The sequence below is a fragment of the Zonotrichia albicollis genome, chromosome 28, assembly GCF_047830755.1.
Source record: "Zonotrichia albicollis isolate bZonAlb1 chromosome 28, bZonAlb1.hap1, whole genome shotgun sequence".
NCBI classification, from domain to species: Eukaryota; Metazoa; Chordata; class Aves; order Passeriformes; family Passerellidae; genus Zonotrichia; species Zonotrichia albicollis.
In genome coordinates this window covers 3,636,602-3,658,624 of record NC_133846.1, presented here as the reverse complement: position 1 = coordinate 3,658,624, position 22,023 = coordinate 3,636,602, and the positions used below count along the sequence as shown (strand labels likewise).

At 54.8% G+C, this 22,023-nt stretch overlaps 3 protein-coding genes across 3 annotated transcripts; 1 reads left to right on the top strand and 2 right to left on the bottom strand.

Annotated features, from left to right (window-relative positions):
* Positions 1 to 884: 884 nt before the first annotated feature.
* On the bottom strand, positions 885 to 6,237 carry CTSE (cathepsin E). Its single transcript, XM_074528077.1, has 9 exons — positions 6,011 to 6,237; positions 4,735 to 4,882; positions 3,953 to 4,070; positions 2,771 to 2,889; positions 2,492 to 2,691; positions 1,912 to 2,034; positions 1,680 to 1,821; positions 1,480 to 1,578; positions 885 to 1,281 (listed from the first exon to the last, which is right to left on the bottom strand). The coding sequence occupies exons 1-9, from the start codon at positions 6,067 to 6,069 to the stop codon at positions 1,117 to 1,119; spliced, it is 1,173 nt and encodes a 390-aa protein (XP_074384178.1). The 5' UTR covers positions 6,070 to 6,237; the 3' UTR covers positions 885 to 1,116.
* A 2,997-nt stretch (positions 6,238 to 9,234) lies between these two features.
* On the top strand, positions 9,235 to 15,089 carry RHEX (regulator of hemoglobinization and erythroid cell expansion). Its single transcript, XM_074528217.1, has 6 exons — positions 9,235 to 9,525; positions 11,175 to 11,244; positions 11,738 to 11,826; positions 12,746 to 12,892; positions 13,199 to 13,263; positions 13,738 to 15,089. Exons 2-6 carry the CDS (start codon positions 11,228 to 11,230, stop codon positions 13,942 to 13,944), a joined length of 525 nt encoding a protein of 174 aa, XP_074384318.1. The 5' UTR covers positions 9,235 to 9,525; positions 11,175 to 11,227; the 3' UTR covers positions 13,945 to 15,089.
* Positions 15,090 to 17,979: 2,890 nt separating this feature from the next.
* AVPR1B (arginine vasopressin receptor 1B) lies at positions 17,980 to 21,355 on the bottom strand. The gene is made up of 2 exons (XM_074528314.1): positions 20,401 to 21,355; positions 17,980 to 18,278 (listed from the first exon to the last, which is right to left on the bottom strand). Exons 1-2 carry the CDS (start codon positions 21,353 to 21,355, stop codon positions 17,995 to 17,997), a joined length of 1,239 nt encoding a protein of 412 aa, XP_074384415.1. The 3' UTR covers positions 17,980 to 17,994.
* Between the last annotated feature and the right edge of the window lie 668 nt (positions 21,356 to 22,023).

The window sequence follows — 22,023 nt, the reverse complement described above, 5'->3', positions numbered from 1 at the left end:
GGAAACGTCACAGAGCCCACGCTGGTCAGTGGCACAATCAGTGCCTCTGCGTAAGGCCGATATCTCCTTTTATTGCAAACCACAAGCTCAGCCGCAAAGTTTACAAGCAGACGTGAGTATTCCAGAGCTCCCAGACCAGCCCTGAAGCTGCTCTGCTCTGGGAGGGATGGAGCAGCCACCAGGCTGGGCTGGGACATCTACACTCCAGCAGCCCAGCCCTGGCACTGCTGGCCTCGCTTCAGGGTCAGTGGGGAAACCAGAGCAAAGGCCTGGATAAAAATAACATTTCTGTGCTTCCCTTTCTCGCTGCCTCAGGGCGCATCACTCGTGAGCCACTGCCACTCGTGCACTGTCACACTCTGTCACGTGTGCCACGGTGACTCCTGGGGACCCCCATGGCCAGCAGCCCCCCACAGCCCCCCAGGCTTTGAGTCAGCCCTTTTTGCTTTGCCAGCCCTCAGCAGCTGCTTTGCCCTTTTTGCTTCAAGGGCCCACCAAGCACAGTTTGTTGTGAGTTCCCCAAAGGAATCAAATGGAAATCACCGGTGCCTCCGGGAGTTTTGTGGCACAGAAAGAGCCCCAGGGTCTTTCCACTCTCCTTGTTTCCTTTTTGTTTACCAGCCCCAGCTGAGGAAAGGTGCATTCCCAGTGCTCCCCGTGCCCCTGCCCTGCTCCTGGGATGGCCACAGCCACTTCCAGGGATTTCTGCTCTACCTGGGCAAAGCTTCCCCTTCTTTCTGCCCCTGTGGAAATCCCAGTGCCATGGATCACCCAGGGAGGAGAGCAGGACATGGGCCAGAAGGATTTAACCCCCACCATAAACCTTTGAGATGTGCAGGGTTTCTGCAGGGCTGCTGCTGACAGAAGCATGAGGAGTTTGGGTTTATTGACATTTTTATTGGCTCAGGATTTAAAAAGAGAAAATGTGCAGAGCAGATCACAGAGCTGCCCGAGACATTTTTATATCACAGTGTCCTGGTGTGGACTGAACCTCTGCTGGACTCTTCACTGCATCCCTGGGGATGTCTTCATCCCCCTGGGGACACTGAGGAGGACAGGGTGACATCCACTGCCCTGCCAGGGTCCGTTCCTCTCCTGCCCCACGGATTCACAGCCCTAAGGGACAGCAGGGGCCAAGCCCACCATGTTATTCCCCCGGTCAAAGACGGAGTAGAACTGACGGATGAAAACATCTCCCAAAATCCAGAGGGGTCCTGTGGGAGGGGGGATGTCGCTGCCCTGGAAGCCACTGGTGCAGAAGGTCATGCCATCAGCATCTTCCTGGGGGAGAAGTGGAAAGCAAAGCTGGGGATGAAGCCGAGAGCCTCATGCACATGGAAACACCCAGGAATGGCAGTGAAGCAGAAACCAGCAGGGTTTGTCACCCTTGGGGACACACTGCCAGCTCCTGGCGTGGGGCTGGGCCCCAGTTGCCACTGGAGCAGCTGGGATTTGGGGTTGGGGGAGGCACAGCCGTACCACAAGGGTGTAAGCCTGGGCGCTGAGCGTGTAGGGCAGCCCGTTGATGGTGAAGGTCAGGTTGGGCATCACGCTGAGGTTGCTGCACTCTATGGCATACTGGAACAGAGCCGGGGGCTCAGGGGCTGCCCAGGGGGTCCCTTCCAGCAGGGAAAGGTCCCCAAGGCTTTGTCCCCTCCTGTCCCCACCCTGGCTCTCACCTCTCCATCCACAGACACAGCCCCAATGAGGTTTTGCAGTTTTTTGATCTCCTTGGTGGGACCCACGATGAGCGACGTCCCGGTGTCCACGATGGCCTGGCAGCCGTTGGCACAGAAGGTCTCTGTCTCACCCAGCTGGATGCTGCAAGAGAAGGAGCAGGAGGGGTTTTACACACTCTGCCAGCCCTGCCCTGCCCTGCCCTGCCCTCCCTCCCTGCCCAGCAGCACTCACTTGTCCAGCTGGATCTGCCAGTAGCCCTGCTGGGTGACTGGCACCCAGTTCAGGGTGCCCGTGAAGCGGGAGGTGTCATAGCCCCCAAAGAGCACCTCTCCTCCCTGGGGGGACTCAGGGTTCCTGCAGGCAGGAGGAGGAGAAGGACACATGAAGGATTTTTGTCCATTTAGCATTAATTTACCCCAATTTTCTCCCCACACATGCTGCAAGGCCAGACGTCTGCGATGCTCAATCTGGTACCAAACCCCCCTTTATGATTTGTATTTTAGCAGCCTTTCCTTCTCCCTCTGAAGCAATGCCAGACTCCAAGAAACATCCCAGAGGAAAGCCATGTACATATGAGTTCATGTAGATGGAGAAAAGAGGCAGCTCCACCAAATTTTGGGAGGAGGAGGAGACATGAGGGAATTTTGTCCATTTAGCACGAATTTACCCCAACTTTCTCCCTATACATGCTGCAAGGCCAGAGGTCTGTGATGCTCAATCTGGTACCAAACCCCCTTCATGATCTGTATTTTAGCTCCCTAAAGCAATGCCAGACTCCAAGCAGCATCCCAGAGCAAATCCACATCCGTACGAGCTCATGTAGACGGAGAAAAGGGGCAGCTCCACCAGATTTTGGGCCATCATGTTGTCGAAGACAGGGGTGACCCCATCCACGGCCAGAGAGGGATAAGCCAGCCCCAGGATCCCATCGAACTCAGCATCCAGGAAGGCTTTTCCCGGCTCACTGATGCTCTCTGCAAACTGCTGGTTGCTCACGGCCAGACCCTCGACCTGCAGGGAGGAGGGGGTTCCATGGGGGGGCCGAGTGCCAGGAAATTGTCCAGAGCAGGAAAACCCAAAGGTCACTCACGGCCACTTGGTCAGACCCGATGATCCCCGTCAGGCTCCCGGTGCCGTACTGGATGGAGAAGGGGGTCCCGATCACCTGGTAGGTGCTGGACTGGGTTGGTTGGAACTTGGTGTGCCCAGCTGGGGAAGGAGATGGGATCTGTCACCAGAAATCCCCAGGAACCCCCAGTGAGGCAAAATGATGGTGCAGCGTGGTGTCACCAAAACTCCTGGTTATGGGGGCTCTGCTGAGGGATGTGCTGGAGTTTTGAGGGGGGAGAAAACCTCTCCCATTTCACTCTGATGAAGAGTGCAAGAGCTCTTAGGGGCAGCAGGATCAGCAGCATTTAATGAGTCCTGAGATGAGCACTGCTGTCCCTGGTTACAGCCAGCAGTCCCATTCTCCAATTCTCTGCAGGATCCAGTCCCATTCTTCAATTCCCTATGAAATCCAGTCCCCATTCACCAATTCCCTGCAGGATCCAGTCCTATTCCCCAATTCCCTGTGAAATCCAGTCCCATTCCCTAACTCCCTATGGGATCCATTCCCTAATTCCGTGCAGGATCCAGTCCCATTCCACAAGTCCCTGCAGGATCCAGTCCCATTCCCAATTCCCTGTGGGATCCAGTCTCATTCTCCAATTCCCTGTGGGATCCAGTCCCATTCCCCAACTCCCTATGGGACCCATTCCCCAATTCCCCCCTGGGATCCAGTCTCATTCTCCAATTCCCTGCAGGATCCAGTCTCATTCTCCAATTCCCTGTGGGATCCATTCCCCAACTCCCTATGGGACCCATTCCCCAATTCCCCCCTGGGATCCAGTCTCATTCTCCAATTCCCTGCAGGATCCAGTCTCATTCTCCAATTCCCTGTGGGATCCATTCCCCAACTCCCTATGCGACCCATTCCCCAATTGCCCCCTGGGATCCAGTCTCATTCTCCAATTCCCTGCAGGATCCAGTCCCATTCCCAATTCCCTGTGGGATCCACTCCCATTTTGCAATTCCCTGCAGGATCCAATTCCTACTGGGCTCAGGGATGCTCTGGTCCCTCTGCGCTCTCTGGGGCTGGCTGATCACTGACAGCCCCAAAAAGCCACATTTGTCCCCTGCTGAGCTGTCACTCCCTGCTTTCACCCCTGGATTTCTGTCACTGTTAGGAGGGTCCCCATGGCCTCTCTGGGGTCAGGGGCTCCCCACTCACCACAGGCTTTGCTGACACAGTAGACAGAAGGCACCCAGAGGTTGGAGGAGCCCGTGTCGAACACCACGGTGAAATTCTGGGGGGGTGTCCCGATGGAGATCTGCCCAAAATACTCCATCTGCCAAAGAGAAAGGGCGGAGAGCACTGTGAGCCGCCAGCACAGCCAGAAATGCCAGCAAAACAGAGCCTGGTGTGTCTGCAGGCTGGGATGGGGTTCAGTGTTTGATCTGTGCCATGCCAGGTGGAATAAAGGAGACAAATATTTAAGGAACTGCAATGGGGATTGAGGACAAAAGGCAGCATGTTGGGGACAGGCCTCTGCATCTTCCTGGCAAGGCTGGGCCCTGAGGGAACCCTCATCAGCAGGCAGGGCTCTGGGCACAGGGAAACTGGGGAATGGGGACTGAGGACAAAAGGCAGCATGGTGGGGGCAGGACTCTGCATCTTCCTGGCAAGGCTGGGCCCTGAGGGGACCCTCATCACCAGGCAGGGCTTTGGGGACATGGGATTGTCCTGGGGAGCTCCCTCCACCTCTGTGGAAGGCTCTGCCCTGAAAAACTTGAATTTTGGAGTAAATCTGTCCCCAGTGGGGCGGGCAGAGCGCGGCAGAGGGGGAGGGGCTGGCAGTGCCTGCCATGAATGCCCTCCCTTGTCCTCCTGCTGACATCCCCGGGACAAAGGGCCGGGCAGGCAGCGAGCCCTGGCATGCCGGGCACTGCCTGGAGCCGCGGGGTGTGTGGGCACTGCTCGGGCAAACTGAGGGTGCTCCCCGCCCTGCTCACGTCCAGGTAGTTGATGAGGGGCTCGTTGGTCTCCGAGAAGGCGGCGCAGTCCTCGCTGCTCGGCGCGTCCCGGGCCCTCCAGAGGTGCGAGAGCTGCCCCCGCTCCCGCAGCAGCTTCCGCAGCGAGCGGCGCCGGCTGAGGGGCACCCTGCGGGAAGGGCCCGGTCAGTGCCCTGAGGGTGCCGTGCCCGCCCTGAGGGTGATGGGCACTGCCCTGAGGGTGCCGTGCCCGCCCTGAGGGTGCTGTGCCCACCCTGAGAGCCCGATAACTGCCTGGGTGCTGTGCCCGCCCTGAGGGTGCTGGTCACTGCCCTGAGGGTGCTGCGCCCACCCTGAGGGTGCTGGTCACTGCCATGGGTGCCGTGCCCACCCTGAGGGTAATGGGCACTGTCCTGAGGGTGCTGTGCCCGCCCTGAGGGTGCTGGTCACTGACATGGGTGCTGGGCCCATCCTGAGGTTGCTGTGCCCACCCTGAGGGCCCTGGTCACTGCTGTGGGTGTTGTGTCCTACCCTGATGGTGCTGTGCCCTGCCCTGAGGATGCTGTGCCCAACCTGAGGGCACTGGTCACTGCCATGGGTGCTGTGCCCACTCTGATGGTCCTGGACCCTCCTGTGGGTGCTGCCCATATCCTCTGCCCACCCTGAGGGTCCTGGGCACTCATGGAGCTGCTGCCCACGTCCTGTGCCCGCCCTGAGGGTGCTGTGCCCACCCTGAGGGTGCTGGGCACTGCCCTGAGAGTGCTGTGCCCACCCTGAGGGTCCTGGGTATTCCCGTGGGTGCTTCCCACATCCGGAGCCCACCCTGAGGGTCCTGGGCACTCCCATGGGTGCTACCCATGTCCTGTGCCCACCCTGAAGGCCCTGTTCACTCATGGAGGTGCTGTTCAAATCCTGTGCCCACCCTGACAGTTCTAGTCACTCAGGAAGGTGCTGCCCATGTCCTGTGCCCACCCTGAGGGTCCTGGGCACTCCCATGGGTGCTGCCCACATCCTGAGCCCACCCTGAGGGCCCTGGCACTGCCAGGATGGAGGTTCAGAGCCCACATTCCCGCCCTGCAGCAATTTCCAGCTGAGGCACAGCCAAAGAGAGGCACTGGACATGTTTTAGGGCACAGGAAATCAGGAGCTGGCAGGAGAGCGCCCAGTTCCTGGCAGTGCCACCGAGGGGAAGTCTCTGGCACAGGCTGAGCTCTGCCACCCATCACAGCCCTGGCAGTGACCCCCACTCAGACCCTGGGGACCCTGGGGACCTTGGGGACTTTGGGGACCCCCTTACCTCCTCAGGGCGCTGGCCAGGGCCAGGCAGAGCACGGTGAGGAGCAGCAGGCGCCTCATGGTGGGGATGGTGGCTGTGCCCGCCGCCGTGCCGCTCTTATACCCACGGTGCCAAGCTCGATAAGAGCCCTGCCAGAGTCAACACCGGGCTCGGGCGCCCACAATGAATCACTGGCCACGGCCCAGGCGAGGCTGAGCGGGCGCTCCGGGGTCACGTTTGCTTTTCTGGGTGAGGACGGCGCTGGGGGGCCTGTGGGAGCAGAGCAGGGGCGGGTTTGGCTGAGTTTGGGGCAGTGGAAATCCCACAGAGGGAGCAGAATGGAGTCTCCATCCCAGCACTAGCTCCTTATCCACTGGTGGAAACCCCCCAAAATGCTTTGGAGGAACATTTCCCTTCTCCTTCACCCCACAGCCCCACCCCAAGGAGCTGCCCATGGCCGTGGGGTGCCCCAAACCCCAACAGGTGCAGGGAGCTGCAGGAAAGGGCTGTGTTTGTACCACCGACCTAATTTTAAAAGGCAAAGCCTAATTAGTGATGAACAGCTCGGGAATCATCAACTTTCCCTTCCAAAGGCCGGGAAGGAGCAGCTTTCCTTGGGAAACAGCTCCTGGTGCTCTGCAGGCGTTAATGGGCTCGTCCTCTGTGGGTTTTGTTTTACCCGGCTCTCATTAAAGCCTCAGCCAGTGCAAACAGAAAATGCCGATGAACAAATAAAGCCTTCAGACATGGAGGGAAGCAAGTGGGGGCAGGCACGGATTTTCCTGCTGCCACCATCTCCCAGGCCCTTATTTTTGCATGCTGTCCTTATTTTCCACGGTTTTGGGTGCTAAAGGGGGTGTTCTGCTCAGCGAGCCCCATTCACGTGATTAACAGGCTTTAGCACCGTGCTAATCAATTTTTTGTTTGTCCCAGCGAGCCCTGTTTTATCTAATTAATTTTTTATCTAATTAAAGCCCTCGCCCAGGAAATTAAAGTCCTCATCTGTGAGGCACAGGTACCGAGGGTGGCTGGGGACAGCTGAGTCACGTCCTGCTGTCACCGGGATCTTGTGTCCCCATCCCTGGAGATGCTGCCAGGCCTCTTCTCTTCCCAGCTTTGAGGGCAGATCAAGCTTTAAAAAAATCCATCAAATATTTCACAACATGAGCAGGAAAACGTTGGGCACAGCACAGTTGATGCCGATGGCAAATGCAGCTGTTTCTTCAAAACAAATGAAAATTCCCTTCATTCCCCCACTCTGCAATATTTTTTTTTAACAAGTGGCTTTTATACAAATTTATTCTCTATTTCCCCTTTTGAGATGCAGTTTAATGTACCAGCCTCCCTCCTTGTCCTAATCACATATTCATGGATTAGAAAGAAACTTCCTAAAACAAAAGCAGCTGCAGCAAGTGCCAGATAAGCTGAAAACAGCAAGTGGATTGTTCCAGACATGGTTTATAACCCGAAAATCCTATCAGAAAACCCAGCCTGAAGGGTCACTGGGCTTTGGAGATAAACGTGAGGGTGAGCAGCAGCACAGACACGCCAAACACTTTAAGTGAAATAGTTTATTTTGTGGAAAAGATCCCCCAATTGGATCATCATAATCTGCAAACTCCTGGCAGCAAATTCAGCATTAAAATGGGAAGATGAAAGTCATAACGAGGCCAGAGCTTTCATTTAGAAATTTTTGCAGCTAAGCAAATCTATTTCAACTTTTGAGTTATTTTAGAAGCCATTTTAAAAGCTCAACTCTTGGGAGCACTTCATAATTATTATTTCAAGTAGAACAAAGTGGTGGGGGGATTTTTCCCCCTCTATGTTTTGGGAGCAACTGGGTTGGATTTGCACAGAAAATTGGGTCAAAAAGGCTTTGTTTCATACAAATTCCAGCTGTAGCTCAGTGTGTGGATTGTAGAGGGAGGAGATGCCCAATTTCCAAGCCTTGGTGTCCCTCAGCCTGCTCTGGAGAAATTGAGGAAAGGTGACCCCAGCTCCTGCAACATCCCTGGTAAGAAAGGATGGGCTCTGTCCCACCCCTCCAGGGCCACACAGTTGGATCAGAAATAAGTTTTGCCCCTTGGGTAGAAAAATACCTCTCACCAGCTCTGTATGAAGCACTTTCTTTGTTTAAAAAAACCTGTTCTCAGGCTAAAAATGTGTTATCTGTGTTCCTTCTTACACATTTCCTTTAGTGGAGCCACTGCCCTGGTTGATTCACACTGTGCCCCAGCAGTGTTTTGTAAAAAAACCTTTTTTTTCCTGCCTTTATCAGACACTTCTCCCACCTGTTAATCTGTTTATCCACCACCGAGCACTTGAAAGCGCTGCAGCAGCAAACTTTCACCTGAAAAAAAATCAACAAACAAGCAAGTTTCAGTTAAATAAACCCCAAAATATTTACCTGGGGTGCAGCAGCTGTGAGGAGAGCAGGACCAACATCTGGTGATGCAGCTGGTGGATGGTGGGAGCATGAAGGGGAATTTGGGAAGTGACCCCAACTTGTGATGCAGCTCCAGGGGTAGGTGATGCTGTTTGAAATCTTCTTTTTGCTTTTAGATAATCCAGGAGGATCCTTTGGGATGTTGTATCCCTGGGGCAGGATTGCTGTGGGCTGGTGGAGATGCTGAAAGGCGAGCAGGCACCGTCCCCATGAGTCAGGCACCTTGGAAAAAAGGGAATTTCTTGTTCCTTTCTGCCAGGGCACTTCCAGAGCTACAAACCCCACAGTTCCTAAGAACCAGCAGCCATCAATCCCCAAAATTCCTGGGAATTCTCAGGGTGGGATCTGCCAGGCTGCTGCTTGCACCCCAAAGCTTGCAGAGCATTTTCCAGAGTGCTGTCCCAAAAAAGGGAATTTCTTTCTCCTTTCTGCCAGGGCACTTCCAGAGTTAAAACCCCACATTTCCTAAGAACCAGCAGCCATCAATCTCCAAAATTCCTGGGAATTCTCAGGGTGGGATCTGCCAGGCTGCTGCTTGCACCCCAAAGCTTGCAGAACATTTTCCAGAGTGTGGATAGGTGGGGGCCCATCCACCCCCAGCAGCCATGGAGCCAGGTGGTGGAAAATGCTTCATCCCTGTGGAAAATGTTTGCTTGGAAGCACCCAGAGCTCGTTTTGGGTAGCAGCTGAGTTGGGCTGGGCACAGCTCCCTCATCACTACTTGGCTCCAAGGAAGCTCAGCTCAATTTTGGGACAAAGCTGCTGGAAGGCAGAGAACTGATGGAGGGGTGCAGCATTAAAACAGCTGCAGAACAGCAGAGAAACACCCCAATATATTTAAATGAGGCTACTGACAGAGGGGAGGTGTCATGGAACTCGTGTGGGCTCCACTCCTGGGGGGTAGAGCGTGACCGCATCCGGCACCGCCGCGCTGCCAGACCCCGCTCTGCACCCAAATCCTGCTGAAACCGCCCCAAATCCTGCTGAAACCACCCCAAATCCTGCTGAAACACCCCCAAATCCTGCTGCCTGCAGGGCCCCCGCTGCCCCAAGCCGTGGGGAAGGGAAGGCTGGAAAGCTCTGAGCCCAGGTAAGGCCGCGTTGGGCCCCGTGCTCCGGGTGCGATGGCACAGGAAGCAGAGGGTGGAACAGCGGGAGCAGAGCTGGGCTGGGAACCCCCTTGGGCACATTTTGGTGCCATCCTGAGCTCCAGTGAGCCAGCTGGGCCTGGCTGGAGTGGGATTAAAATAATTTGGGGCATTCTGGAGCTTTCACTCACGTTTAGCTGAGCGCAGATGCCTCAGGTTGGCCCTTGCTGCCCGGCCGAGGAGCAGCTCCATGCAAGCCTTGATTTCAGCATTTTCTTGAGAAAGGGTTGAAGTCTTGGAGGCTGCAGGCTCACAGAACCTCCCTGAGGCCCCCAAAAAAGCACATTTGGTGCCGGGCTCTCACTGGCTGCTGCCTCAAATCTGATTTTTTGATACCCACCCGATATCGGCGCCTCCATCTCGCCGTACCCACCTCGGCACAGAAGCTGCTGATAGTTGGATTTGGGGCTTATTTTGCAATTTCCTTTTGAACAGCTCATTTTTCAGATTCTTATCTGCTGCTGCAGCAGCGTCTCCTGTCCCACAGTAGGAAATGAACCTTTCAAGAGTGGCAGCCCTTTGAGAAGGATATTTGGGGACAGATTTATTCAGTAAGGGAGGGGGGAAATTTCTGCAAAAAATGAACTTTCAGCTTGGCTGTCATCAAGCTGTTTGCATGAGTGGAATTTTGCAGGAGATTGGTGTTATCAGGAAAGCTTTTGATGAATTAGGCTCAGAAATGTGTCATAGAGGAAATGATAGAATCTGCTCCACAGGATGGATAATGCCTTTGCTCTATCAATTTATCCATCAGCCTATCAATCAAATTATCAGGGCTGCTTTAATCACTGTATCAAAGCCTCAACTGAAGATCTCTCCCTATCAGGCCTTTATAAATAGCAAGTGTATAACACTGAGACAGGATTTAAAGTGCTTTTTTGCAAGTGAAAGCTCACAAAAGGAGCAGCCCACTGCTATTTTTACAAAATGAACACTCCTATCTTTTATTATAAATCCCTTGTGTGTTATGGCCAGAAGTCCCAAGCCAAGGGGCCCAGCCCAGGCATTGGTGTTTTCTGATTTTCTGCCTTAAACCCTCTTAACCTCAGCAGGATTGGAGCTCTCACAGAATTAAATCCGAGGTGTTTCAGACACCGAGGTGTTGGAGGGCCTCTGATATTTCCGTCTGGACCTTGGCTGATGCAAGAGTCTCACACCAACCCACGACCTTCCTTTGGTTACTTTTTCCATGGATTTTTTTTCTTCATCTCGTAGTTTTCTTCCTTTTTTTTTTTTTTTTTTTTCTTTTTGGGGGTGGATTTAAAAGAGAAAATGAAAAAAACACGAACCGTGAGAGAGGATTAAAGCAAGAAGAACAAATTTCAATTCTGTTGCAGCGGGGCCCAGAAAGTCCAGACAAGCCTCAGATATGAGCGTGTATAAAGGCATTAATTCAGTGATAAGGGACAGCCTGTGGCTCTGTGAGGGTGTGAACCACAGGGATTCTCACAGGGGGAGGGCTGGGATGAAATAAAAACCCTTTATTTCACATCTGCAACACCCAACCACTGCCTCCAAGTGCTGAGCCTGATCTCCAGCTCGTGTGGAGCAGCGTGAGGCTCAATGGGGCCATTTTTTTGGTTGCCACCAGGTCCTGCTGGCTGTCTGTGTCCCCTCAGGCCCTGGTGACGCCTCAGCAGGAGGATGAGCCTTTGTGCATGGTGAGTGCAGCACCCTGGGGCGCAGAGCCCTCCACAGCCCCCCTGGGACCGCCTGGAGCAGCACCAGGAGGGGCAAATCCATCAAACCACATGGAAATTCCACAGATAAGGGCTGGGCTGGTTGTTGTTCCCTGTCACACTCAGCAACGTGGCCTGGCTGAAAATGGACCAAACCCATTCCATCATTCCACAATTCTGTAATTCCATCATATCTGTCAAGTCTCTCTCCCCTCCAGCGCCACATTGTACCCCTGGAGGATTTTGAAAACCCTTCTGGGGACAGGCCCCAAAAACGAGGGGCAAGGAGCTCAAATCATTCTTGAAAACCAAACTCCACATTTTGGGCCACATCACCCCAAAATCAAAAAGCAAAACAAAAAAGCAAAACCAAAAGTTACCAGCAATCCTGAGTCTAAAATGCGCCTTGAAGCCACGGGGGGGTTGAAAAGAATTTGGTGATTTCAGTGAGACTGAATGGTTTTCTCTCGTTCAGCTGGATTCCTGCTGTCACCTCCCTTGTCACCCTGATACTCTACCCTGTCCTCCTGCTGGCCCTTTACACCATGCTCAGCAGGAAAATTGGTAATTGAAAAATGCTTTTCCTGGTGATTTCCTGGTTTGGGTGGGTGTGGGATGGGAAAGGGGCAGGGCTGGCTGTGAGCTGTGGGGGCATGGTTGTACACATCAGTGAGGGTTCTACAACCTTGTGTTGCTTCAAAACCAATTTTCTTGGTCACTTTTTTACTAAAGTGCTGGGAAAATACCAAGAATCAGCTCACAGCGTATTAATGCAGATGAAGCTGCAATTTCTAGCAGGGAATTCTTTCACACCAACTGCTGCTCACATTTGCACAGAGCCCAGCTCTGCTTTGGGTCAAAATCATTCCAAACTTGCAAGAAAAGGCCCTGACACTGTGATTTGTCACTGGAGCCTCTCCTGGTGGGAGAGCAGGGCCCTGGATCATCTCAGTAATTGGATTTTTGGATATGAGCCTGAGCCTGTTCCAATAATTATTTTGGGGTGGGCTGGTTTGAACTGGGGATGCTGAACCAGGGTGGTGTGCTGGGCACAGCAGGGACATGCTTGTACACATCAGTGAGGGTTCTACAACCTTGTGTTGCTTCAAAACCAATTTTCTTGGTCACTTTTTTACTAAAGTGCTGGGAAAATACCAAGAATCAGCTCACAGCATATTAATTCAGATGAAGCTGCAATTTCCTAGCAGGGAATTCTTTCACACCAACTGCTGCTCACATTTGCACAGAGCCCAGCTCTGCTTTGGGTCAGAATCATTCCAAAATTGCAAGAAAAGGCCCTGACATTGTGATTTGTCACTGGAGCCTCTCCTGGTGGGCTGGATCATCTCAGTAATTGAATTTTTGGATATGAGTCTGCTCCAATCATTATTTTGGGGTGGGCTGGTTTGTGCTGGGGGTGCTGGAGCAGGGTTGGGTGCTCTGGGCACAGCAGGGACCAGGCCTCACTCTCCTCTTGTCACAGCCCAGCATTCCTGCAGGATGCAGGTGAGCAGCAGCCCTGGGGAGCATCCCAGCCCTCGGCCCACCCCAGCTCCAGCCTCAGCACCAGGAGGGGACCTGGCACAGAAACAGCAGCCTGGGGCACAAAACCCATCCCCAGCCTATGCAGGTAAGGGGCTCTGCAGCCATGGGGCATTGTCCTGGCACCGGGATGGGAGGTTTTGGGTGGCATTTGTGTGATGTCTCTTCCTTACGAGCTCTGGGGTGGGAGAAGGGCCAAGCAGGAGCTGCCTCCTGTTCCCACCTGGCTCTCCTTGCCCTTTTCTCCCAGGGAAGTGAGGCTGGGAGGGATCAAACTGATCCTTTGTGGATCAGAATTTTCACTTCTGAGCATGTTTGCTTTTTCTCCCTTGATCCTTTTTTCCCATTAAGCCTCTGGGAAGTGCTGGGGTGGTAAATGTTTTGTGTTTTTTAGGGAGCAGTGACACATCCTCAGACACCTCAGAGGACTCAGACAACGACAACCCTTCCTGCCCTCAGGTACCACGGGAAAATCATCTCCAGCCCACCTGGCGCAGCATCAGGAAGGGAAAATCCATCAAAAATTGAAATTCCATAGATAAGGACTGGGCACATTGAAATTCCATAGATAAAGGCTGGGGTGGTTGTTGTCCCCTGTCACATGCAGTGTTCCAGTGTTTCTCATTCAGAGGGAAGCATCCCTGGGCACTTTAGGAAAATTAGGAAGCAAAATCTTCTCTCTGAGGGTGTCAGGCCCTGGCACAGCTGTGGCTGCCCCTGCATCCCTGGCAGTGCCCAAGGCCAGGCTGGATGGGGCCTGGAGCAGCCTGGGGCAGTAGAAAGTGTCCCTGCCATGGCAGGTGGCATGGGATGGGCATAAAATCCCTTCCAACCCAACCCAATCCATGATTCCCTGAACTGCTGCATGGGCTTGAGGGCAAAGGCTCCTGGGTGGGTGCTGGGCCTGACCTGGGCTCCATTTTGCTCCTGCAGGGCTGTGGCCCAGAGGAAAACATCAATTACACATCCCTGGTGTTCCCAGTTAAAGGCCCCGAGCCGGGCTCTGCCCAGGACTACGAGAACGTCAAGTCTGGGCTGGATTATGTCAACGTGGACCCAAAGAAGAGGAAAACACATTTCTGGCCCTTCTCCAGCCCCAGGGCATCCAAGGGGGTGGAGTACACGGAGGTGAAGCTGTGACACTGCTGTGGGGCTGTGACACTGATGAGGAGCTGTGACACTGCTGTGGGGCTGTGACACTGATATGAAGCTGTGACACTGATGAGGGGCTGTGACACCAGGGTGAAGTTGTGACACTGATGTGGGGCTGTGACACTGATGAGGGGCTGTGACACTGCTGTGGGGCTGTGACACTGATATGAAGCTGTGACACTGATGAGGGGTTGTGACACCAGGGTGAAGTTGTGACACTGATGTGAAGCTGTCACACCAGGGTGAAGCTGCTGCCCAGAGGTGCCCAGAGCCCCCAGCAGCTGCACAGCTGGCACTGTCCCCTTGCCCTGGCACTGTCCCCTTGCCCTGGGGCACTGCCTGGCACGGGCTGCAGCACTTGTGCCACCCCCACCCGCAGCTTCCTTGGCTTTTCCTTAAAGGCTCCACTGTTCCTGAGGGACAGTGTGGGGCAGGGAAAGGCTCCTCCCAGCCAGGCTGGGATCAGCTCTCCACTTCTGTGTCATGGCCTTTTGTCCCCTCATTTCATGAAAGCAAAAGAAACACCCCCACCCTCACCTCACAAAATGGGAGGGAGATGCATTGATCCTCAAAGCTGCACTGAGCTCCTCTCAGTGATGTTGTTTTGCTCATCAGCCTCATAAAATCCTTTTAAGTACAATATTTCCACTGGTTTTTCCCTCTCCCTGTCTCCCAGCTTTTGCTTTCCCTGCTTTGTCCCAGCTCCACGTGCTGGGCTTGGTCTCTCCCCACCTGGGTCACGTCCCCGCTCCTCACTCTGCATTTTGTTACCACTGAATTTTCCAGAAATAAACTTCCAAAGTGCCTGGGAATGGGAATGGTGCCCCAGTGGGAGCCGTGTGAGGGGGATGGAGCTGCTGCCTCCCCTTCCTCAGGGCTGGAGCTGCCCCAAGTGTGTTTTAAATGGGCTCAGTAATGCTGTGATTTAATGAAAGGTTGTGAGACAATTGATTTGGGATTGATCAGTGGCAGGGGGAGCCAGGCACTCCTGCTTTCATGACCTTGTGGTGCAGATCTGGCCCAGCTCGAAGGGCACGTGAAGGAAAATGTTCCAAAATCCCCAACAATCCCTGGGTAATGTTGGAAAACCCAGGAGAGGTATGATTATGGGACTGGAGGTGAGGCCAAAACCAGTGAGAGGAAGCTTCTGAGAAATCTGATTCAACTGCCTGGTGATTAAAAAGTGAAAATACTGAAGATTTCAAAATATTTTCCTCTTAATGTTTTATTTTTACAGCTTTAGCCTGTGACAGTGGAAGGAATAATGCCCGTGGCTCGCAGGGAATTTGGAACCTTTGCTGGGACACCTGTACATCACCCTCAGCAGCTTTTGAGCTAATGGATGCTCTTTTCTGCCTTATCCATGATTTATTCCTGCACAAAACTGCTCCTGGGACTGCAGGGGAATTGAGTTCCTGCTCCCCGAGCCTTGGGTGGGTTTGGGCTCCCAATCCCTGCAAAATGAGCCCAAAGCAGCGGCAGCGGGAGGGTGAGAGCAGATGCTGAGCACAGGATGGGGTGGGAGCAGAGCTGATGGGAGAGGGCACGGGGGCAGCTGGAGCAGGGCCAGGGCTGCTCCCAGCAGCTCCTCGGGGGTGCCAGCGCCGCATTTGGGGCGCTCCAGCGGGCACAGCGTGGGGCAGCACGGCTGTGCCCAGAGCCAGGGGATGCCACAGCCGCGTCCTGGCCCTGGGCAGGCGGCAGGGGGGCACTTCCAGGCCACAGGAGCTGAGCAGCCCTGGGGGGGACGGCGCTGTCCCCGCTGTCTGCTCGGTGCGGGAGGAGGAGGAGGCGGCTCGGGAGCAGATGGAGCCGCGTTGCCGCCTGCCGAGCTCCGGCTGCTCTGCTGGCAGCTGGGAACACAAACTAGGGGACCTCCGGGAGGATTCTGGGGATGCAGCATCCCCTGATCCTGAAAGGGGCAGGATCCCCTGATCCCAAAGGGTGCGGGGTCCCTCCCCGGAGGTTGCAGGATCCCCTGATCCCAAAGGGTGCAGCATCCCCTGTCCCTGAAGGATGCAGCATCCCCTCCCAAAGGGTGCAGGATCCCTCCCCGGAGGTTGCAGGATCCCCTGTTCCTGAAGGGTGCAGGATCTCTTGATCCCAAAGGATGCAGGATCCCTTCCTGAGGGGTGCAGGATCCCCTGATCCCAATGGATGCAGGATCCCCTGTTCTTGAAGGATGCAGGATCCCTCCCCAGAGGTTACAGGATCCCCTGGTCCCGAAGGATGCAGGATCCCTTCCTGAAGGGTGCAGGATCCCTGGATCCCAAAGGATACAGGATCTCTTGATCCCAAAGGATGCAGGATCCCTTCCTGAGGGGTGCAGGATCCCCTGATCCCGAAGGTTGCAGGATCCTCCCCTGATCCCAAAGGATGCAGGATGCACTGTTCCCAAAGGATGCAGCATCCCCTGATCCTGAAGGATGCAGGATCCCTTGTTCCTGAAGGGTGCAGGATCTCTTGATCCCAAAGGATGCAGGATCCCTTCCTGAAGGGTGCAGGATCCCCTGATCCCGAAGGGTCAGGATCCCTTCCCAGAGGTTGCAGATCCCCTGATCCTGAAGGATGCAGGATCCCCTGTTCCTGAAGGGTGCAGGATCTCTTGATCCCAAAGGATGCAGGATCCCTTCCCAAAGGATGCAGGATCCCTTCCCAAAGGATGCAGCATCCCCTGCTCCCGAAGGGTGCAGGATCCCTTGATCCCACTTGATGCCGCATCCTTTCCCGGAGGTTCCAGGATCCCCTGATCTCAAAGGATGCAGGACCCCTCCCCGGAGGTTCCAGGACCCCTCCCCGCAGGACAGCATCCAGAAGTTCCCCCACACACGGCTGGGGGTGGATGCTGCGGCCGGAGGGGCTCTGTCCGTCCCCACGGCAGCGAGGACGCGGCGCTTTTCTGGGTGAAACATTCCGATTTCTGCAAAACGCGGTGCCACCAGGTGGGGAGAGCCGCGCTCTGCAGCGAGAGCGAGCGGCGGCGGTGTCACACCTGGCGCTGTCACACCTGGTGGTGTCACACACCTGGCAGTGTCACACTTAGTGGTGCCACACTTGGCGGTGTCACACACCTGGCAGTGTCACACTTAGTGGTGCCACACCTGGCAGTGTCACACACCTGCAGCTGTCACACTTGGCAGTGCTACACACTTGGTGCCTGTGTCACACCTGGTGGTGTCCCACTTGGCCGTGTCACACACCTGGTGGTGTCACACCTGGAGCTGTCACACTTGCTGGTGTCACTCTTGGCGGTGTCACACACCTGGCGGTGTTACATCTGGCGGTGTCACACGTGGCAGTGTCACACGTGGCAGTGTCACACACGTGGCAGTGTCACACACCTGGCGGTGTCACACCTGGCGCTGTCACACACTTGTCGGTGTCACACTTCTGTCAGTGTCACACTTGATGGTGTCACACACCTGGCGCTGTCGCACCTGGCAGGTCACACTTGGCAGTGTCACACACCTGGTGCTGTCACACATGGCACTGTCACACCCGGCACTGTCACACCTGGCAGTATGACACCTGGCGGTGTCATACTTGGTGATGCCACACCCGGCGGTGTCACACTCGTTGTTGCCACACTCGTTGCTGTCACACTTGGCAGTGTCACGCTTGGCAGTGTCACGCTTGGCAGTGTCATACACCTGGCACTGTCACACCTGGCACTGTCACACCTGGCACTGTCACACCTGGCACTGTCACACCTGGCAGTGTCACACACCTGGTGCTGTCACACATGGCACTGTCACACCCGGCACTGTCACACCTGGCGGTGTCACACTTGGTGATGTCACACCTGGCGGTGTCACACTCGTTGTTGTCACACTCGTTGCTGTCACACGCTTGGCAGTGTCGTACACCTGGCAGTGTAGCACACCCGGCACAGTCACACCTGGCGCTGTCACACCTGGCGCTGTCACACTCGACGCTGTCACACCTGGCACTGTCACACCTGGTGCTGTCACACACCTGGCACTGTCACACACCTGGCACTGTCACACCCGGCGCTGTCACACCCGGCGCCGTCACAGCCTAGAGCGTGCCCGACTCTGTCACGGCCTCGTCGCAGGGCGGGTACAGCTCCCTGGCGCTGTCCCCGTGCAGGGGCGCCTGGTGGCTGTGGCTCAGGATCGTGGTTTTCCTGCTGCACAGGCTCCCGCTGGAGTTGGGTCTGCGCAGCCCGGCCCGGGGGCGCCCCCGGCAGCCCCGGCAGCCCTGCAGGAGGTGCCCGCTGAAGAACAGGTAGATCCAGGGGTTGCAGCAGCTGCTGAGGCTGGCCAGCAGCATGGTGATGCTGAAAGCCACGTTGGTGGACTCTGGAGAGGAGAGAGAGAGAGGTGAGACATCCCCAGGGCAGTGGGCAGGAGCTGGGGGCTCTCCTGGCTCACATTCCCGTCCCACTGGCATTCCTGGGGTTTGGAAAGGTGGGAAAACCAGAACTCTCCAGGTTCTGCAGAGCCCATGTGCTGGCCTTTCCTTCAGTCTCTCCTCTGCTCAAAGCATCTCCCTCAGGACTTTCAATCTCGGCTGAAGTCCCTTTTTCTAGCACTAGTACTGCTTCAGGAGTTAGGAAAACTACTGAAGGTTTACAGGGGAAAAAATTCAACATTTGAACTCAGAAATCTGCTGCCCAAAGCATCTCCCAGAAGATTTTCAGTCTTGGGCCAAATCACCTTTTCTAGCACTAGTACTACTTCAGGAGTTAGGAAAACTACTGAAGGTTTACAGGGGAAAATAATTCAACATTTGAACTCAGAAATCCGCTTCTGAAACCTCAGAAAATTCCCAGAGGAGAGGAAAGACACGCTGGGCAGGGGTGGGGTGGGCAGTGGGCAGGAGCTGGGGGCTCTCCTGGCTCACATTCCCATCCCACTGGCATTCCTGGGGTTTGGAAAGGTGGGAAAACCAGAACCCTCCAGGTTCTGCAGTGCCCATGTGCTGGCCTTTCCTTCAGCCTCTCCTCTGCTCAAAGCATCTCCCTCAGGACTTTCAATCTTGGCTGAAGTCCCTTTTTCTAGTAGTAGTACTGCTTCATATATTTTTATATTTTTTTAAAAAATCTGTAAAATCCCCATGATTTTTATAATGTAAAAATCTATAAAATCCCCATGATTTCTATAATGTAAAAGTCTGTAGCCTTCCCCACGATTTTTATCATGTAAAAGCCTGTAGCCTTCCCCATGATTTTTATAATTTTTATATATTTTTTAATCTGTAAAATCCCCATGATTTCTATCATGTAAAATCTGTAAAATCCTCATTATTTTTATCATGTAAAAACCCGTAGAAAACCTGTAGCCTTCCCCATGATTTTTACCATGTAAAAACCTGTAAAATCCCCATTACTTTTATCATGTAAAAACCTGCAGCCTCCCCATTTATTTTTAAATGCTAAGATGACATCCAGCTCATTTTGTTAAAAACCCAACTGCATTCCTGGCACTCCCAGGGCTCTGTGGCCCACTCACCATCATCAGGAGCATCCCGGTCCCACACTGACCACATCTGCACGCTGAGGAAGGGCGCCCAGCAGGTGACATAGGCGGCCACGATGACGAAGGTCATTATTTTTATCCATTATTTATGGATATTTATTATTTTTATTCCATTATTTGTGGAAAAGCCTGTAGCCTTCCCCATGATTTTTATCGTGTAAAAATCTATAAAATCCCCATGATTTCTACCATTTAAAAACCTATAGCCTCCCCATTTATTTTTAAATGCCAAGACGACATCCAGCTCGTTTTGTTAAAAACTCAACTGCATTCCTGGCACTCCCAGGGCTCTGTGCCCCACTCACCATCATCAGGAGCATGCTGGTCCCACACTGACCACATCTGCACGCTGAGGAGGGGCGCCCAGCAGGTGACATAGGCGGCCACGATGACGAAGGTCATTATTTTTATCCATTATTTATGGATATTTATTATTTTTATTCCATTATTTATGGAAAAGCCTGTAGCCTTCCCCATGATTTTTATCAAGTAAAAATCTATAAAATCCCCATTACTTTTATCATGTAAAAACCTGCAGCCTCCCCATTTATTTTTAAATGCCAAGACGACATCCAGCTCTTTTTGTTAACAACCCAACTTCATTCCTGGCTCTGTCCTCAGCTCCCCTCACCACTCACCGTCATCAGGAGCATCCCGGTCCCACACTGACCACATCTGCACGCTGAAGAAGGGCGCCCAGCAGGTGACATAGGCGGCCACGATGACAAAGGTCATTATTTTTATCATGGAAAAGCCTGTAGCCTTCCCCATGATTTTTACCATGTAAAAACCTGTAAAATCCCCATTACTTTTATCATGTAAAAACCTGCAGCCTCCCCATTTATTTTTAAATGCCAAGATGACATCCATCTCTTTTTGTTAACAACCCAACTTCATTCCTGGCACTCCCAGGGCTCTGTGGCCCACTCCCCTCACCACTCACCATCATCAGGAGCATCCCGGTCCCACACTGACCACATCTGCACGCTGAAGAAGGGCGCCCAGCAGGTGACGTAGGCGGCCACGATGACGAAGGTCATCTTCACCGTGCGGATCTTGGCGCGGGAGATGGTGCGCACGCTGCTCACCCTCGAGGGCTGCCCGCCCTTCCCCGCAGGGTTGGCACCTCCAGGGGCACCCACCGCGGCTCCCCCCGTGCCAGGGGCACCGCTCTGGGTCTTGCCCTTGAGGTTCTTGCAGATCTCGTGGCAGATGAGGCTGTAGCACACGCTGAGGACGCCCACGGGCAGCACGAAGATGCACAGCGTGGTCCAGGTGATGTAGGCGCGCGCTCCCCACGGGTACCCGAAATCCGCCCAGCAATCCAGCACCCCCGAGCCCGGCCGCACCTCCCGGAGGGAGAAGATGAACACCTGGGGCAGGCTGAGCAGGCAGCTGAGCAGCCAGGTGAGGCCGATCATGGTGTACGCCTGGCGGCTGGGCTGCTGCAGCGACTGCAGCGGGTGGCACACGGCCAGGTAGCGGTCCAGGGTCATCACCATCAGCATGTAGGTGGAGGCGAACATGCTGAGCACCTGCAGGTACTTGACGGCCCTGCAGAGAGGGTCGGGCCCCAGGAAGCGGTAGGTGACCTTCCAGAGGAGCTGCGGCAGCACCTGGAACAGCGCCACGCCCAGGTCGCTCAGCCCCAGGTGCAGGATGAAGAGGTGCATGCGGCTCATCTTCCTCCTCAGCCGGTACATGGCCAGCAGCACGCCCAGGTTGCCCACGGTGGCCACGGCCAGGATGGTGCCCAGCACCCCCACCTCGGCCTTGGCCAGCTCCTCGTCCCGGGTGTGCAGCGCCGTCAGGTTGGGGTGCCCTGCCAGCCTCAGCAGCCCCTGCCCGTGCCCAGCTGGGCTCTGCTGGGAGCTGTTCCAGCCCCAGCCGGGCTCCATCCTCCTCTCTGCAGGAGCACGGAGCTCCACGGCTCCTCTCTGATGTCCTGCTGTCCCTTTTCCTGTTTCTCCTGAGCTCCAGCTCCTCTGCCCCTGGACTGGGTTTTACCCCTGCTGGGTCCCCCCCGGTGTCCCCAGGCTGTGTTTTTACCCCCCCCCCGGTGTCCCCAGGCTGTGTTTTTACCCCTCCCGGTGTCCCCAGGCTGTGTTTTTCCCCCTCCCAGTGTCCCCAGGCTGTGTTTTTACCCCTCCCGGTGTCCCCAGGCTGGGTTTTTACCCCTCCCAGTGTCCTCAAGCTGGGTTTTTACCCCTCCCGGTGTCCCCAGGCTGGGTTTTTCCCCCTCCCGGTGTCCCCAGGCTGTGTTTTTACCCCTCCCGGTGTCCCCAGGCTGGGTTTTTACCCCTCCCAGTGTCCTCAAGCTGGGTTTTTACCCCTCCCGGTGTCCCCAGGCTGGGTTTTTCCCCCTCCCGGTGTCCCCAGGCTGTGTTTTTACCCCTCCCGGTGTCCCCAGGCTGGGTTTTTACCCCTCCCGGTGTCCTCAAGCTGGGTTTTATCCCTGCCAGGACCCTCCCAGTGTCCCCAGACTGGGTTTATTACCCTGGCAGGTCCCTCCCCAGTGTCCCTGAGCTGGATTTTTTACCCTGGCAGGTCCTTCCTGGTGTCCCCA